The sequence below is a fragment of the Montipora foliosa genome, chromosome 5 (genome assembly GCF_036669935.1).
Source record: "Montipora foliosa isolate CH-2021 chromosome 5, ASM3666993v2, whole genome shotgun sequence".
In the NCBI taxonomy this organism is placed as follows: Eukaryota; Metazoa; Cnidaria; class Anthozoa; order Scleractinia; family Acroporidae; genus Montipora; species Montipora foliosa.
The window spans coordinates 812,071-831,517 of NC_090873.1; the positions used below are offsets into that span (position 1 = coordinate 812,071).

The 19,447-nt window shown below is 39.6% G+C and overlaps 1 protein-coding gene across 1 annotated transcript in view; it reads right to left on the minus strand.

Moving 5' to 3' along the window:
- LOC138003296 (glutamate-rich protein 3-like) overlaps positions 1-18,246 on the minus strand; it is a 19,680-nt gene extending 1,434 nt beyond the window's left edge. Inside the window, exons 1-18 of the mRNA XM_068849265.1 lie at positions 17,934-18,246; positions 17,310-17,403; positions 17,077-17,202; positions 15,842-15,913; positions 14,580-14,795; positions 12,174-12,359; positions 11,950-11,997; positions 11,676-11,835; positions 9,853-10,139; positions 9,614-9,719; positions 9,314-9,460; positions 7,456-8,012; positions 5,990-6,124; positions 4,957-5,155; positions 3,912-4,135; positions 1,890-2,018; positions 1,356-1,447; positions 1-953 (exon numbers count right to left, since the gene is read on the minus strand). The exon at positions 1-953 is cut by the window's left edge and continues 1,434 nt beyond it. Of these exons, the coding sequence (XP_068705366.1) occupies positions 1-953; positions 1,356-1,447; positions 1,890-2,018; positions 3,912-4,135; positions 4,957-5,155; positions 5,990-6,124; positions 7,456-8,012; positions 9,314-9,460; positions 9,614-9,719; positions 9,853-10,139; positions 11,676-11,835; positions 11,950-11,997; positions 12,174-12,359; positions 14,580-14,795; positions 15,842-15,913; positions 17,077-17,202; positions 17,310-17,403; positions 17,934-17,953 (3,751 nt within the window). The 5' untranslated portion in view covers positions 17,954-18,246. The remainder of the gene's footprint in view (positions 954-1,355; positions 1,448-1,889; positions 2,019-3,911; positions 4,136-4,956; positions 5,156-5,989; positions 6,125-7,455; positions 8,013-9,313; positions 9,461-9,613; positions 9,720-9,852; positions 10,140-11,675; positions 11,836-11,949; positions 11,998-12,173; positions 12,360-14,579; positions 14,796-15,841; positions 15,914-17,076; positions 17,203-17,309; positions 17,404-17,933) is intronic.
- Positions 18,247-19,447: the final 1,201 nt, after the last annotated feature.

Consider the following 19,447-nt stretch of genomic DNA (forward strand, 5'->3'; position numbering starts at 1 on the left):
CCTCCCCTGCATGTCGGCTCATAGTGTCAGGAACTACAGATTCTGCCTCTTCATTAGACTGTTCTTCATCCAAGGCATTTCCTCCTTCCTGTTCAGGGGTTGCCGTGTTCTGCTCCTCCAGGTGCTCTCCACCTTCCGACCCCTTCTCTTCTCCTTCGAATGCTTCTACTTCGCTGGCGTCATCCACGGACGTTTTGCTTTGTGGAGGACCCTCTTCAGTCCCTTCAAGCTCCTCCATTTCACCTCGACCTTTCTGCCCCCCTTCATCATCTCCCTCAGCTGGGATATCGCTACTGATCACGTTCGCATCTTTTTCCGCCTCACTCGTTTCTTTGGGTTCTATCAACGATACCGTTTTGTCCCGGTCTTCCTGTGGCTGTTCTTCACTGTCTTCATTCCCATGTGGATCCTCTGCGTTGTCCTCAGTAGCGTCAATTTCTTTGGGTTCAATCCCCTTTGTTCTCAAGTCTAGGAATTCTTTGACTTCATCCACGATATGTTTTGCTATCTGATTGATGGGCAAAAGTGTGAGATCAATGATTGACTTATTCGCCCTAACAGCTTGGAACAACCTTCGGGCTCCTTCGTCTCCAATCTTGTTCCCTTCCAAATCAATGGAACGGAGGTTCTTGCATTCTTGCAGACCTTCGGCAATAACAACTGCTTCTTCATCTCCGATCTCGTTGAAATCAAGTGACAAGGTTTCCAACGCAGAGTTGTGTTTGAGAGCATTGCTCACGGCTTTCCACCCTTCAAGCTCAAACTTGTTGCCACTTATAGTAAGTATGGAGATAGTGTTATTATCCTCAATCAGTCTGGCAATATGTCCGGCTCCAATCTCTGTTAACCCACAGTCCCCAAGATCCAAGTTCATCAGTGATATGTTACTGGTGTTTACTATTCCATCAACTATCATTCCCACACCTTCATTGGTTAAAGGATTCCCATGCAACCTGAAACAAAGGAAAAACCCAAGATACATTGTTCAGTATTCAGAACAAAATCACCACAAACTTTTGACCATGCTACCCGACGCTTGGGCTTTTTTCGTTTGTCAACGTCAATATCTAAAAGACCTCTTGATCCGCAAACCATCCTTGTGGCCGTTGGCTTTGATTTTGGACTAAGTTAGCCTTAAAGCAAAATCTTAATTTCTCAGCCGACCAGAGTTTAAAGTAAAACCAATTGTGACTTGGTCGCAGGCGGTTAACAGAGCAGAGGACCAACTGCGTATACTTCGCTTGAAGTATGATTGGCTTTTGATATGTCTGTTGTGATTGATCCACGAAATTCTTTTGCTTTCGGTTGTAAGACTGACTTGAAAATTGCTGTTAAAATGCACAGCGGTTACTCACAGAAGCATTCTGAGTGACTTGTTTTCCCTAATTAAAGTAGCAAGATGTTTGCTTCCTGCAGGTCCAATACGATTGACACTCAGATTCAGCATCTAAACGGAGAAAAACCATCAATATGTTGACCGCAACCACGGTAAAGAACACTAATCGTCACACCTTTATGACAGACTGACTTTCGTCCAAGTTGCCTAAATCTTACAAGCTTACTTTGAACTAAAACATGAATCAAACGGCTGGCAGTTTCATTCATTAAAAAACTGTCGAGTCATTACCCTCGTTTGCGAGCAGCCATATTGATTTACTAAAACAAAAGAAATATTGCCCTAACAATGGCATTCAATTATCCGAGCATAGTTAAACTACACCATAATGGCCGCCGTTTCATTGGTCGACCAATACAGCTTCAGTGACTTCACGCAAAACGATCATAATTAACTTTCTGGTAGAAAAAAATATCAACGTTTAAGTTTATTGCTTCACTGCAAAGTCACCCCCTGCCACCACAGAAATTAGTTGCCATTGCATTTAATGTACCTTAAGATCATGGGAGTTCTTGAGGGGTTCCGCTAGCATCTCTATCGTGCTGTCGTCGGCTGCAGTATTGCGGAGAATCACGGATCCCAGTTCTTCTTTAGAGTCGATAATCCTTGCAACTTCTTCAAACTAACAGTTACGGAGAAGAAGATACAGTTAATTATGTGAAGTATATAACTACCGTCAGGGTTTATTCACGTAATTATGCACAATTATTATATATTGAAATTACAAGGTGGTAAATGATAAAAAAATTGTTAAAACGTGTGTCGACTTTGTCAATGCAGAGATCGGTCGGGGTTGTTATTTAAATGAAAAATCTAACAGAAAATCACATCCGTCTTCCAGCAGTAAGCTACTTTATCGTATGGCCCCGCGCGCGCTGTCATTGTAAAACTATTGGGAAAATTCCTGTACGAGGGCCGTACGCATTAGCGCGAGCAGGGCCAGAAATATATTTTACGTCATAGAAAGTGCGGCGTACGGGGTTTTATTCACGAGTTGTTTGTGTCAAAAACCCAAACGAGCGCGAGTGAGGGTTTTTGACACAGACAACGAGTGAATAAAACCCCGTACACAGCACTTTCTATGTCGTGAGCAGTTCATGTACATCAAGGAAATAAAGTGCTACACGGAAAAAGGCACGTACAAAGGGATTTTTTTTATCTAAGTCTCATTTAGTCACTGTCTGATTCAATAACAAAGCAGGATTTGCACAAGATGCACGGGTGGCTTGGAAAGGCCTTTACGCTATGGTTGATTTGTTATACTTCAACACGTGAAAGAGCTGTACGCCATTCTGATTTGCCGTATAGGCTTTTTTCACCTGTGAAAATAAAGAGTATAGATTTCTACAAATGAGCTTGAGCTCATTTTCTGTGTAATAAAAAGTCGTACGGCCCTGCTTGGAACACGTACAGCTCGTTCGATGCAATTTTACAGGATTTCGTTGCTTTTGAACATCCAGGTCATTTACAGCCAGAAAAGCAAATGCAAACAAGATTATATTAGAAAAGAATTTCTGTGCAAATTCTTGTAACTTATTTTGTCCAAACTTCGTGTTGAGTGCTCATGAATAGTGTAAAGAGCACGTATGATAAAATGCTTATTGACTGAGTTTAGGTCGGGCAGAAGCGGAAAATATTTGGCCTTCGGTCTACGCCATGACGTCGGGCCAAATATTTTCCCGTCCGGCCCTCCCACTGTCAATAACTACACATAATTGACTGATCTCCTTCGGGCCTTTTCAATTCCAATGGAATAAACTATAAAAATAAACTCAGGGAACTTTAAGAATCCCAAATGATGGAAGGCAAACAAGTTTCCTGTATACAGGCGGAGCCAAGACGTTGAATGTGCAGGGATTATCTCGAACTACTTCAGTCAAAGGTCAGTGCGGGATCTAAAGCCGAGGACACCAGATTGAAAATCCGGCACCATAAACACTCGGCGATGATGCCTCCTCTAATAGTACACTACTAAATAAGGTTCTTAGTAAACTTGATCATATGAATTACTAGGTTAACACTACAACAATCAGTATGGTTAAGTTACTGTCACTGAGGATCATGTAGTTACATGTGCAACTGTACTTTGTACTTCGACTTTAAAGGGGCTAGGTCACGCAATTTTAGGCAATTTCAGCACTGATCGAATGGTCATAGAATTAACTAAAATATCAAAATAACTGATCAAAACTATAGAAAAACTCTAACAAAACACAGGGAAGCCAAGAAGGGCCATGGATGGACAAAACTGGAGAGGATTGAAATGGATTGAATTTCGGTAAATTTGAAAAACGTCGGCCCACCTTTTTTCAAATTTATGTCAGTCTATATCAAAATGTCATTTACACAGCTGGAAAATCATTCTCAGTTGTTACGTGGCTGTGATTTTGCAAATGAAAGAGGCTTGCTCTGCCAATTTGACGTTTAGAGCTCATAATTAACAAAATTAAACAAAATTACCTAAAATAGCGTGACCTAGCCCCTTTAAGACAACAAACCAGTGCACCGGCTTTACCTGATCTCTTGTTAATTCAACTCCAGCGATCTCAACATCCTCTTTGTCCGCTAAAAGGACCTGGACCGAGCCTTCGTGTTTAGTTCCAGGCGTCACGCCAACGGCTTTCAGTGCTTGTTCTGGAAGCTGGCCGGAAGAGACTAAGTCCGGGTCACTTCCAGGGTCTTGCCCTGGTTTGCTTTTAGTTTTCTTCTTCTCCTTTTTCTTCTTCTTAGATTTGCGACCTACAAGTAAACAGAAAACAAAACATGCATATAACTTGCCTTTGAAACAAAAGGAAACCTAAGGAATATTCAAATCTACTGATTGGTGACGAGACCAACAACATCGCATTACTTTTACGTGGAATTCCCCATTAACAAATTAGAAAATTTACATCGCAAACAAAAGTCGAAAAAACTTTTGAAAGGGATCGGTACAATAAGGGAGGGGAATCTGCATGAGAAATTATTACATGCTGTCTTTTGTCAAAATAACTTCGATTCACTACTTTGTTTCCTTTTAGAATAGAGTAAGTAGACTTGTAGTTGAATAATAAGTACTCCGCTAAACGTAGGAGGGTAAAGGTTCAACAGTATTCTGTATTCAACATACAAAATGCTTATTCAGTATTGGGATCTACAGGGGTGTTTATCTAAACTCAATACTGAGTTGCTGTAACAGTTGATTGTCACGTTCAGGTGTTGCGACCTAATTTCACAAGAGGTCAACACTTCAGTATGGCAGGGCTACTTCCTCCACAGTATTCTTAGCGGCCATTTTAAAATAAAAAAAAACAGAAATATATTCGTGAAGAGCAATCTCAAATTCATAAGGATTTTAAGGACGCAGGGATATCCAACATGGCCGCGGTGACGTCATTCGGGGATATTCGGAAAAACAATTCTGAGGGCTCCATTGCAGGAGTCGAACCTGCTGCCTTCCGATTAATAATTTGGATGCTGTATCACTGAGCTGCATGAAACTATATATGGAATTGGAGAATGTTCACTTAGAAGGCAACCAAAGCTCATCTTCCTTCCAGGGAACCTGTTCGAAATCGTACCTCTGTCTACATCATCTTCGCTATCATTGCTTCCACTGCTACTGCTGCTGCTGCTGCTGCTGCTGCTGCTACTGTCGCTACTACTGTCACTCAGCCGTGGGGAATCGACTCTGTCATCAGCATCCTTTACGGGTTTGGGTTCATCGTCATGTTCCTCGTTTTCTATACCATGTTCATTGTCATTAAGAACGCCTTCATCCTGCAAATTTGAACCCACGTTTACTTTACAATAAGAAATCAACACTTGTAGCATTGTTATTAAGGAGATGATGAGTTATCAGCCCGGTTAAAGAATGGAGAGATGCAACCTCGTTCCCAGGGTCCTCTCTCTTCCTACTTCGAGAAAGTACCGAGGTTGCGGCTGGTCACGTGCCTGTGAGTACACATGAAGCGCGCACGGAGGGTAGGTCGTCGACTTAATTTTGTCAACAGTATTCATTTCCAAGTAGGAGAGAGAGGGAAACAGATTATTTTTCTCTTCCAAATGGCGCCCAAGTTTTAATTAAGGTACGTTGCGCTGGTTTTGGGTGATGCAAACATGGTTTTAAAAGTAAACCAAGTAGTTTGCCTTAAGGCGTTGTATTTAAGGAAAGACATAGAAGCAGTACATTCAACAGGATATGGAAGATAATTACTTCGTTTGATATTAATAGACATTCCCGCATCACGACATGTTTAATTTCCACTCTCAATTGACAGATACCTTCAGTGGAGACAAAAATTTCACCTTCACGCCCCCCCTCCCCCCCCCCCACCCCCGTCCCCTTGATAAGAACATCAGTGACACACTCGGCCATCGCCTCGTGTACCACTTTTTTTCCTTAGTACATTTTGACGTCATCTGCGATCTATTGCTTAACAGACGCACGCCAACATGGGATCTATTTGTTAAATGGCTAATTCGGTTTTATCACAGTAATAATAATTATTGTCACCATCAACATCGTTTTCGTCTTCATCGCTGCGACTTACACAATCAAAATCTGCATTGTCAAACATAACAATGATCAGCTAATGGTTTTGAGACTCGTACCTGTTCCATTTGGTCCGAATCATCTACTTTATCTTCTTGTTGGTCTGCTACAATCACTGTAACGTCGTCGTCAAACGAGACATTTTTGCTTTGCTTCCCTTCTGAACTGGCCGCACTAGCTGGCCTATCAGCATTCTTACAAAAATAACAACACTGTAAGAATTCAAAAGACGTTAAGCCGCAAAGAGAACACTTAAAATTAAGGTGGGGTAACAACATTTAAAACTAGGTATTTTCGATTTTACAAGGAGGGTAAGTCCGAATATTTCAAGTATGTGAAGATCACTTTTCACTCGTAACAAAAAAAAATGCAAGGGCACATGACCTCGTGAGTTCAAATCACTCAGCCTTTTCTCTGAATTCCATAGCGTGTTAAATCGGCCAATGCCAAGTCTGACACTCTCAAGATATACAGAGGAATTCCACAGCCGGGTCTGTTTCAGGCCCCTTGCTCTTCAATATCTTTTTGAACGACTTATTCTACTTCGTTACAGAGGCTAAACTTTCGAACTGTGCCGAAGACAATCAATTAACTTCAAGTGATATAGCTCCAAGCGAGGTTCAGGTTGTACTCGTCCGGGATTTAGGAGTCACCTTCAAATCGTTTCGTGATTGTGGTCTTACCCTGAACTTGGACAAATGCAAACTCCTAGTTTTGCCCAAACGAAAAAGTGATCAAGTAGAACTGGTCACTGATGGTTCTCAAGTTAAAGCGGCCGACAATGTTGAACTCTTAGGGGTTGTAATTAACAATAAGTTACACTTTAAGAGTCATATACCTAAGTTGATCAATAAAGTAGAAAAACAAATTGATGAACTTAATCGATTCAAACACATTCTTTCATTTTCGTCAAAGATACGTATATATAGGGCATTTATCATGCCACACTTTCCTTATTGTAGTTCCATTTGGAATAGCTGTCTCAAAGAAGATAGTGACCGATTAGAGAGATTACGCGAGTGGGCCGTCATGCGTCTTTAATGACTTTTCTAATGGATATGATACTCTATGCTATACGATAGGTTACTCATTAAGTTGTAGAGGGTAACAAGAGATGCTTTTAACAATTTTTAAAGCCCTCAATAAGTACCAAAAAATAAGAAAAATCTCAGGGGCAAAAAGAAACGTGTTTTACCTGTAGCTAAGACCACAACTTACGGCATTAAATCGACTTCTTACATTGCTGCTAAGGCGTGGAATGCATTACCTAATAACGTAAGATCAGTGGCCGAATTTGGCCTCTTCAGGAGTGAGATAAGAAAACTAAGTAACTTGTAATTTCATACCATAATTTATATTTATGCTTATAATACTATAATTTATATTTATACTTTTTTTCTATTTATCGTAATATTTTTTTCTAGGTATATTATCATTTGTTATTGCTAGAGGCCCATTCCTTTGGGCTCTTTCCAACTTGCACAATTATTACGTCTGTCATTTTTCTTTTACATCCAAAACTCACTTCTTCTTTGGCCTCCTCCACTTCATCTTCGACTTCATCAGCTTCTTCTTGCTTCCCTAATTCTCCTGAGGTTGTATCTTTCTCCTCAGTATCATCTTGAATTTCCTCCACCTCCTCATCATCTTTATCACTTTCGGCCATATCACCCTCCTTATCAGACTTGGAATCCTCTTTATCTGAATCGTTATCAGACCTGGAGTCGGTGTCCTTGTCAGAACCCTTATTGGACTCTTTGTCAGACTCGTTATCAGTTCCAGCGTCGGACTCCTTATCTGCATTATACGGCGCCTTATCACTCTCCTCATCAGACTTCTTCTCTACCTCCTTGTCGGTCTCAAGGTCAGACTTCTCTTTCTCTTTCTCTTTCTCTTTCTCTTTCTCGTCATCTGATTCGAAATCTTCGTTGTATTCTTCTTCTTCTTGCTTGGTCTCATATTCTTTATCATCTTCCTCTTTTGCTCCACTTTCGCCATCTTGGTCTTTTTCTGGACTTTCTTCAAACTCTTCATCGTCGTATTCATTGGCTCCTGGCTCTTCTCCTTCAGCGACCTTATTACCTGTCGAATAACCAACGAATAAGATCTCCAACATTAATGAAGAGGTTCGCTTTTAAGGAAACTGTGATGCTGCGTCGGTGAGGAGTGAAACACGAAATTTTGATTTAATGAAACGAGTCGATAAAGGAAAAGTAACCACCAAGAAGGAATCGCTCTGACGATGGGCTGACGCTCAAAACCTCAGCTCACAAATCATCACTTATTATTTTCAGAAGCCCATAACCAGAAGCCTACAACTCCAATACTACGGGCGCTTTCCTTTCGTCAGAACTGGTCAGACCCGTCAGAAACACTTGTATGAATCCCTCGCATTCTTCTGGATGAGCATAGATCATCCTCGAAGTGTGTTAATCCAAATGCCCGGTCTGGCCGGTCAGTTCTGTCAAATGGAAAGCGCCTTCAATCTATACACCTTATTCCAAAATGGCCGCCATTTTAGTGTTCTTTAGTTTGATTGCAGATTGGCCCTTTTGGCCTCGTTCAAGGTAGATATTCCTTCGAATTTTGAGGAATTGTGAGGCAGTGTGGCCCAGTGGTTAGGGCGCTTGCCTTGAGATCCGGAGATCCCGGGTTCAAGACCCGCTCTGACCACTCGTTGAATTTGTTCCCGGTAGTCCCTGGTTCGAATTCCCAGCTGCACTTGTAAATAGCCAACTGGTTTGCCTCCGGCCAGTTGGGATTCTTAACAGTTGTTGTTGTGTTCTGTCGTTTCGTTGATTGTGTTTCATTGGCCCTGAAAAGCCCCTATGGGGAGCGGTCAATTAAGTATGTATGTATGTATGTATGTATGTATGTATGTATGTATAATACATACATTATTTTACGTTTGAAAGTGAGACCAACAGGGCCAATTTGCAAGGAAACAAAAGAATACTAAAATGGCGGCTAAAATGGAATAAGGTGTACATGTACGTAATGCCATTTTCACAAATCAAGCTAGACGAGTTAGACGAGTTCTGAAAATATTTGGCTAGCACGAGTCACCATTCTCAATCCCATGCGACATTATTTCTCATGCAAGACTCGGTCTCTAAAAACGCCGTTCCACAAATACAATAACTTTGTACACTCATACTCATGTTGTTCCTGTTCCTGTGGGGAAGGGCAGGCTATGCAAATAGGAATCCTTGTAAGATCTGAGGACTGATGGCCATGATCAGGACCATTTAAATGCCACGCGACGCAAATATACATTTTTTCAATTTCCGTTTTCCCCATTTTTCTCTTAATTTCTACCCTTTCGTTCCCTTTCTTGCTCTCTTCCAGTTTATCCCCTTCCTATTGGCGTGGATATCAATTACCTTCATTGTGGTCCTGGTCTGTGTTATCTCGTTTGGCTCCCGTGTTGTTTTCATCAACTTCAACTTCCACTTCAACTTCCTCTTTCTGTTTAGTGTCGTCATCGAGGCGGGGAGTCTGTGTACTACTATCCACCATTTCACCGCCATCTGTCAACAAATGACATTCAAATATTTTACATAAAGCCCATTTAATTGTAGGGATCTTTCGTGATTGGCCAAACTTCTTGCTTTGGCTCTTAGCTCTGTTTCGAAATTTTATTGGAGGAAAACTATAGAAAACCAAATCAAGATTACGACTACCATTTTCCCTGTCTTCATCTCTGCCATCAGGAGTGTTTATTTTTGTTATTATAACATCGAACATTTGTCCTTCTTCCTCAGCATCCAGGTTTTGTTCATCCCCAGCCTAAAAATAGAAGACGAGATGATCTGTGATAAAACATTTTAAAGGCAGCATAGTGGGCTGGTTTAGTGTCATACACGGTGTGGTACTTTTTCTACGTCGTTCACTTTAAAGGCCATAAAAGGCGTTAACTTGCCTCTGTTAAAAATGTTTTTGACCTCTCGCCAATGTCATCTCCCTGACTCGTCTTGCGTTGGTTTTTGACAGAACTTTTATGCGCAGAAGCCACTTGACATCGGTAACAAGGAGCAGCACCCTCCACAGCAACAAACTGAAAATGTCCATTCCTTCCGCCTAAGATTTTTCCAGGTTTGTGTTTGTACTCACAGCAAGAACTAAGGCGGATGTCCTGCATCCCGTCGATGTAAAATGTCAAACCAAAGGGTGCTCCCCTGTGTCGCCGCGAAATGAATGTGAATATTGCTGTGAAAAAGTAAGCGAATGAGAAAGGAAATGCAGCCCTAAGTAACAATACATGTACGTCCGAAAGATGGTGGCTAATTATATAATGGGAAGGTTTGTTATTGACGACGGCTGGAGCAACGGGACATAAGAATATTCTTAGTACGTTGATGATTGGCCCGCCTCGACTAGCAAATCTGCTAACTGCAGGTCAACATAAACTTATCCTTAATTTTTGTAATGAGAAAATAAAATAGTGTGTAAATAAAATAAATTAAATTAACTTAATAGTCGTTCTGCATGTGTGACAGGCATTGAAATACACTTTCTAATTGCTATATTCTGCAAAAAGGCAAAGTGAAATTCAGCAAATGTAAGATTTTTTTTGTTGGAAACTTGAAGCCCACAACGATGAATCGTTTATTCTCTCTCTTTTCTTTGAGACGGCCACACCAATAAAGTTACAGGATGCTAATCGCCCACAACGTGTATATAAGATTTTTAATATAGCCATAGGTTATATCGTGAGGCAACGTTTTCATTGCTGTTGGTGATATCTTTGCTAAGGCTCCCTGTTGTAATTTTAGGTTTGCTCACTGCATCCCATACCCTGTGAGCAGAGTCTCCTTCGATCTTCCTAGGTAAGACGGCAAGAGGAAGTAGACTTTGCCAGCCGCCTCCACATTTTGGGTGTCAGTCATGCGTGGCCAGTGACCGCAAAACCACAAAACGAAAACAAACAGTCCGGATATTTTTGAACAATTCTGGCAAACACACGACAACAAAGGGATCACTTCCTTACTTCGAAACTCAAATAGTTCATACTTTTAAATTTCCATTTCATTTTTTACTGAAATTTTTATAGGTTTCTGGCAGACTAGTTTCTGCAACTGACAATTACAGAGGAAATACTCCAGACCTGCGAATGTTGACAGTTAACAATTGCCAGGATGTTGTGAATTTCAAAAAAGGTTTGATGACGCATGGTGGTTGATCATGCGCAAAAAAAACCAGGTTGGACAAGTCGAAACTGGACTAACTCTACCATTTCTTTGGATGAGCAGCAAATCAAAGAAAATCGAGGCGGATGGCAGAGTCTACTTCCTCCTCCCGACTTATCTAGGAAGATCAAAGGAGACTCTGCTTGCTGGGTATGCATCCCATTGAGTGGGTGCCGGAGGAAGGAGAGAGAGTGAGAGGGAGACTGCGATGAGTTGGAAGAGGACGGTTGAGAAAGATCTGAACAATGTGAACTGTTCATGGGTATGGGCCAAAATGATGGCAATGAACAGGTGCACATGCAAAGATTTGTAGCTCTATGTTGGAAACAAACGGATCAACAAAAGTGCTTAACTTTAGTAAGTAATCCCCTTTTGCCCTGAGGGCCATTGCTGCATTTGTACTGCATTAGTACATGGGCATAAAAGTCATTAAAGTGACGTGTGAAAATATCACAGCTGGTAGAGATAGTTACTGCATATGGACAGCTTCATCCATTTTCACTAAGGTATGACTTAATCGCTGTTGTGGAAAGGATTATCCTTTATTTTAACGTACTGTTTGGTGGAAGGAGTTCTCTGAAGACACACAGCGTACTTCCTCCACAGTGCTGTTGTAAAACCATTACTTCTGACAATCTATCCTCTGGAAACATACTGTTTGTAAGAACGAGGCTTGGGCCAAGAAACTTCATTGTCACTTCCGCCATTGATTGAAGCTGCAAAGAAAAAAAGTGCTGTGTTACAAAAACGCCTTTTTGTGTACAACTGAAATGTAAGTTGTGAGTACAGTAAGTTCCGTGCAACAGACAGAGAAGAAAGATTACATGTACCTGCACTCTCCGTGCAACTGCTGGTTCTGTTCTCGCCAAGTAGTGAAACTGCAGTCGAAAGGAAAAAACAACAACATCAAAAAGATAAAAACATAGATGGTAGCTCCAATGGTACTTGTGCAATGATTTATCTACGACTGCTCATTACATTCAAGGCAACATATAAACCACCCAAGGAGTCCTCCCTCAGTCTACAAACTTCTTGCTAAATTTCTTTGCCATACCCTTTGAAGCTTAATGCCTCTTCTTGGTGTGCCAGCTGTCCTGCTTCGTCGAGGTGTACCAGAGGGAGGAGGAGCAGGAGCAGGATAGGTGGAGGGGTAAGCTTGGGTGTATGGTGAAGGTCCCAGCTCCTCCGTTTCATCTTTAAGGTAGCCATTCATTTGTGCAGGGCTGGAGCTTGAGGCCACCTTAACAAAAGATTAAAGGCTTTTCAATAGTTTCAATCATCAGAATTAAATCCCAATAATATGTGCAATTCTTGGAAATAAACGAGGACAAATAAACAGTATGAAAGAGTAGGATTAGTTAACTCCATTCTTACTGGAGGCAGTCTACATGTAACTTTTATTTCCCCCAAAAAAAATTACGGAAAGGTGAGCAAGAACCAATCGGGAAAGATCTCATGGATATACCCACCACAAGTCCCCTAGGTTAAACTCTCGTTTAGTGACAGATTAAGTCTAAATGCCCATTTCAGTGATTAGGTCTAAACTTTCGTTTATGTTATTGCTACAGTAATATCTAGGTCTAGAAACTGATTTAGAATGGTTCTTTTTTTAGAGTTATGGTTGGTGTGTATATCCATGAGATCCTTGCCAACCAATTGCTTCACCGGCAAAAGAAAATTGTCAAAAATTAACTGTTACATGGAGGAGACAATGCTCTCTTCTAGATTGCCAGAGGATTATTCACGCGGTAGGTGTCCTGGTCTTGTTTTAAACCAGCAATTTGTAATGGCTTTGATGTTTGATCACCGTCAGAGTGTCAATCCCATGATATTTTCTTAGGTGTTTTGATAATTAGGCTTCCTGTAATTATGCAACTGTGAAAATGCCACATCAAATGGCCCATTATAATAATTATGCAGTTACTGTTACTACATCCAGTTTACTTTTTTGTATTAAAAGAAGTGATGACACAGTAGTGAAAGAACTTGCCTCCCACCAATGTTGCCCTGGGTCGATTCCCAGACTTGGCGTCATACATGGGTTGAGTTTGTTGGTTCTCTACTCTGCTTCGAGTGGTGTTTCTCTGGGTACTTCGGTTTGCCCCTCTCCTCAAAAACCAACCCATGATTTTACGTGAGTTAAGGTGGCACAAACCGTTTCAATAATTTGGAGGGAATGTGTTATTAGAAACAGATAATTCTGCAATGCTGTTTCACTTAATGGCATTGTTATGGTACCATATGAAACACCAATAATTGTTTAACAAGATGCACATATTAACATGATGTAACTAAGTACCATGGCAACAAAAGAACCATCTAAAAATGCCCTATATTTTGTTGTAACACTTATATCTCAAAAACGAACTCGGTGGCCCCCATTTTTTTATTGCTGAAAAGTGATTAGCAGGCTAAGATGAAACTCTCTTTCCACGTTAAAAAATTCTCTATGGCGGATTCAGAGCCACCTTAAAATTTTTCAATTGTGAAGGTGGCTATGAATTTGTTCCAGATTTTTTTTTTAAACTATGCAGAAAGTTTTATCATAGAGTGCTAATCACTCTCCAGCAATAAGAAATGGGCGTCACCGAGTTCGTTTTTAAGATCTATGCGTTTAAACACAAAATATAGGCTGCATTTAGATGGCTCTTTTGTTGCCATGGTAACCTGTTACATCACATTAATGAGTACATCTTGTTAAACATCTATTGGTGTTTCACATGGCATCATAACATCACCATTAAGTGAAAAAGGCTGGTAGATTCAGTCCTTTCAAATAGTATTAAGGATGGTGCCTACAGTATAATAATTTGTTGTTATTGCGCATACATTCTGCACATCTCGAGATACTCGGATTTCCTATCGATGATGCTTACTAATACAGAGATATATTTGCGCGGTTTAAAATTATGCAGACTACATAGATCTTAGTAAGTACTTTTGGTTGAAATCCTAAAAAAAATTGGGGCTAACCATGCATTCTTCAAAGATAATTAAGCTTCAATTTGAGAAGGAACGCCATACATGACTTTGTATTTTAACCCTTTCAGCCCCGATGGTGCCAAATGGCACTTATAGATTTTACTCTGTCTAATGCCAGACGATTTTACTCGTCAATGGGGAACCCCTCAGGGCTTAAAGGGTTAAAGCTTTTTACAATTATTGTTCATGCATTGTCTTTGAAAATTCCTGGTTACCCCCAACTTTCGTTTTCGATTTCGATAACACTTGTTAAGATCTACATTTCCTGCATAATCGTAAACCGGGGCAAAAATACCTTTGAATTAGTAGGCACCGTCCTTAAGTTGATTTGATTACTGCACAGTGTCCCTAATTAATGCCCCTGCGCTAAATACGCTGAACACTCAACAACAAATGAAATTCATTACAGTCATTATCATCATCATCATCATCATCATTATTATTATTATTATTATTATTATATTATATATTATTATACCCTGTAGTAAATCTTTTGTGTCTCATCATCATAGTAGATCTCAGAGGGTCTCAATGGACCATCCTCTGCAGCACTATCTTGATCCAGTAGCGTTGCTGGCGCAGTTGACGGTCTTTCTCTTTGTTTACTATGTTGTTTTTTATTCATATGCGCTGTTCTTTCTCTTGGAGAGAGAAGGGGAAGAATGTCTTCATCTCCTCTTCTATTCCGTCCTTCCTACAAAAGAAGCAACAAGCAAATAAATTATCGTAGATCATAAAATTCGACCGACCACAGAATCAAATCATTTATCATTGGCATAAGGAAAGAAGAAGTAGAGAGCATCAAACTAATTAAAACAGTCACTCAATTATCTTGACCATGTTAGTGTTGAGTTTAACAGGGTCTTTTAGCATTGTATTGGCATGATTATTTTGAGCAATGCATTGCAATTTGCATACTTCCATGTCTCCTCAGTCTCAATGATCATGTTTATCTGCAGTGTATCGAAAAACTCAGGGACCATAAACAGTCTACTTTTGTTCATAATCAGCACCAGGTTCCAAATAATTCCATTGAAACTAAAGATTTAATTCCTGAGAGTTATCAATAAAAAAAAAACATGTAAAAAGGTGGCGTCTCACCTTAAATTCAACTTCATCTGTCTAGTAGAAGGAATGGCAGAAAAGACACTTAGAAGAAAAGATAGTTCAGAGAAAGGATATAAAAGAACTAAGAATGAACTAGTGAAGAATTAAAAAAAGTTTGTGTTTCATGTAGAGTTGAACAAGAGTTTAAGAAAAAAGATGAAGTGAATAATAAAGTTTGTTAAAATGGTAGAAAGATCAGAAAGAGAGCCATGAAGGGTATAATTATACAGTGGACATGAAGGGCATATAGTTGCACATATAAGTGGGAATTGAGTTATTAACAAGAGTTGAAAAAAGGATAAGCAGGGAAATTTCGCTACATTAATTTGACGCAATATGACTCTCTTATCTGCCATTTGAATAAGTAATAGACTCAGTGGAGGAATTTTTTCTGATGCACCTTAAGGCCATGGAAAATGTTGAGAGCTTTCCATGAGTCAGAATTTACATGTAATAAGGACTGATTTTGAACAGTTTTGAGTGGGAAACAGCAAGACTCATGTGGCCAAATTGGCTCTTTTAAGGTGCCACTGATGAATTACTTACTTTGATTACTTTTAAAAGAAGCCACAAAATGCAACATAATTTAAATGTGTGTGGTTTTTGTTGTCATTCATACAAACATACACTAACCTTGACTCTTCTGACCAGTTCAATTTTGTAAGCCTCATCAAGTCTTTTCCTTATTTCATACTGTCTAACTCTCTAAAAAAAAGACACTTTAGTCACAAAAACTATAACATTAGACAAACATACAAGTGACCAACAGCTCAATATATTTTTTTTCAGGGGGGGGGGGAAGTTTAAAAATTATGACAGGAAACATTTAACAATTAACTAATTTTTAATTTCGTTTAATTAAAACCAATAATTTGGTACCTCTTAGGGGTGAAAAAAATTCATGCCACGCCCACATTAGGCCTCTTAGAGGTTCTTTTCAAAATTTCCGACGAGCAACCCTACCCCTCTAAGTACCATGTGAGATCTGTCCCTCACTGGTCTACATGATCTGATTGCCTTAAATCTTCCCATTTGTGTAACGTACCACACAAGGATGAGGGGAACACCTTAACATTTAACTTTGATTAATGGCAATGAAATACCAACTTTAAAATAAATTACTTTGCCTACAGTACAGTCTAAAACCTGCCAACTCTCACACCTACAGGTTGAATTTATTTCAATCCTATCCCTGGCCAATGAGGCTTGAGAAGCAATTTTTAGGCCCTGTTCGTACTGCTAATCATTGCGAGCTACTATATTACACCCTTTAAATAATTGTCAATTTCCCCAAATATAGTTAATATGTAAACTAAAACAAATAATTATTATGACACACATGAAAGCTGCATGTGTATTGAGTAAAAGTCTCTGCTTAAGAGCCAGAAGGCTCATCAGGCCGGCGCTTATCTCCGGTTTCAGTAGCATGAAGCGACTAGGAGTATTTATACTCCCCCCTGGGTGGGATGCTAGTCCATCGCAGGGTTACCCCCAGCATTACGCCGGTACCCATTTATACACCTGGATGGAGAGAGGCACCGTGAGAGTAAAGTGTCTTGCCCAAGAACACAACACAATGTCCCCGGCCAGGCCCCGAACCCAGACCACTCGATCCGGTGTCGAGCACACTAAGCACGGTGTCGATCCGGTGTCGAGCACACTACATGTGTACTGAGTAAACATTATGATATCTGAAATATCTGATTTTTTAAGGGAACATTGTGCTGTTTAAGGGAACACATTCTTGGATTTGGGAATCAGACAATCTTGAAGCATCTTTGAAAATCTTGCAACGTTCATCCTCTCAGCCCAAGAACAAAACAAAAAAACAGGAGATGGAGTACTTATTAAGATCTCCTTTGTCATACCTCAATATCTAATGTCTTATGCACTATTGCAGTAGCTAAAAGATCTCGCACATGCTTCCTATGTTCCTTCTTTGCCATGTTAATCCTGTAAGTCTTTTCGTCAATAATTGTTCCATTTTTCTTTACCTATTTTGACAGAAAAAAATAGAGCACAGCATAAACAACAGATTTAAGTCTATTGAATATTCGTCCAACATCACATCAATAGGCAATTAACATTGTATAAAGCTCACCAATCCTGATTTCCTTAAATGTCTTTTCATGCGAGAAGTAGAAAAATATCCAGCCAAGTGCTTGTCCTGCAAGCTGTTGTATGAGGCTAAAGGACTACAGAAATGAAATTAGACATTACATAACCACAATACTGTATTTTTTTTTTATATTTCTAATAAACAGATGGTAATCCACTTAAACCTTAATCACCTGACTTTGCAAAAGATTCAACTCAAATGCATCCCATCATACATTCACCTTCACTAACTTTCAAACATCATCATCTGAACTTATCAGTAATTATGATAAGTTCAGATTAAAAATTACAATATTATTATTATTGTAATTTTAATTGTGGTTGACCAACACTCAATTATCAAGCTAACATGAACGATTTATGAAATACTTTTTCTAGTTTAATTTCATTTTCAAGTATAAAATACCTTTCTGGAAAACCTTCGAACCCATTCGTAAAATAATTGAAATACTGGCTTCTTAATTTTGGTGGACAATAAAATGTCAGTCGAATGAAATTGACCCCAAAACTTGTAACTTAACACGAATAGAACACGGAACGGAGAAATATACTTAAGAATTAAGTAATTGTGCAACGTTTCTTTGAGAAAATGTTATTTTTAAGTTACCCCGATTCTGCATGACTCATGTTGTCCTTCGGAAAGGAACCTCGGACGCGAGGTTATATCGATGCGATTGTTTTGCTGACGGCGTCCTGCCCTTGCGCGCCGCTCTCTTTCACACTCGCTATAAAATCCAAGAGAATTTAACAATCGATGGAAATCATAGAGGAAGCCATAGAAACCGCAGTCATGTGCAAACTATCCCATTATGATAGGATCAGATTTTAGCAAGTGACAAATTGCTTGAAGCCATTTTCCCATATGTTGTTGTCAAGGGAAGGAGGGAAAGCACAGTTGTCGCTAACATACAAGTGACGTCAGACTACATTTTTTCGTACCCAGGAAATTACCCAGGAATATTTCTCGCCGAAGAGAAGGCCCTGGGATGAACTCAGCATTGCAGGGTACCCAACTTGGGAATGTCACTCAAACGACGATGTTTCTTTGCAATAAAATTGGCTTTAAAAAAAATTCCCAAAGAAAGCGTTTTCATCAGAAATCAATTAATTGCAGAAACACTTCTTTTTGGTTTAAAATCACAGAGTTATTTTTGTTTCATAGCGACTTGTTCTTTGGCAACTTGATTAGAAATATAAGACAAATAGCAGTTACAACCATTTGAAGCAATGCATTTTATAGACTTAACGTCTTGTATGTTTCAACATACATTTTCAAAAGTAACCCCTATTATTTTGGAAAACTTTTAAATGTAAATAAAAAGAGAGAGAGGTCTGGACCCTTGAACGAAGAATAAACAAGAAGTGACCTCAGTCATAGTTTGTAGCTACACTGGTTTGGAGGCAAAAGTAATTTGGAATCGTCAGTTCAGTCTTTGAACTGTAACTGACCTATTAACAGTGACAGCTTGTCTCTGGTAAGATCAGCATTTAAAGCTGGTTTCAGGTTTTTCATAAAAGTTTCTTAATTTTGCAGTGATAATCAGTTTTGCTTGAAGCGAGAATCTCAAAATGATCCCGCTTTATGTTATATGCAGTGGTTTTATGTCAGGGCTTTGAAGTGTTTTTCTTGATGTCTTTGCTTTGTTTTTCAGAAATGTAAATCATAACAATACCAGCAGCTAGCTTTGTAAATTTTTTTAAAATTTTTTGTTTGTTGAACACGTAGTTGCACTGAAAAGGAAAGCTCATTCATGCTAGTCAGAATGACATGACCTTGAAGCGTGTAACTTGCAACTCTTTACCTTGGAACAGCTTGGGATTTTAGGACGCCAATTTTTTGCCCAAATATCGTCAAAAATAAGATCGAAGCTGCACGCGCAGGAAAATACCCGAGCTACGTTACATCCAAATAAGGAAATTTTTAAACTAAAAAAAAACCAGCTCGGAACCAGAGTTAAACGATTCCAAGTCATGAGCTTCTGTGCTAGTGGAATGAAGGGAAGAGCCCCCCTGGCATCCAAGAGAGTGAGTGATGTAACAGTTGTATATTGGGCCATCAAAATTTGGAACTTAACTTTTAGTTTGATTGATGGGACACTTCTTGGCTCAATTAAGACACAC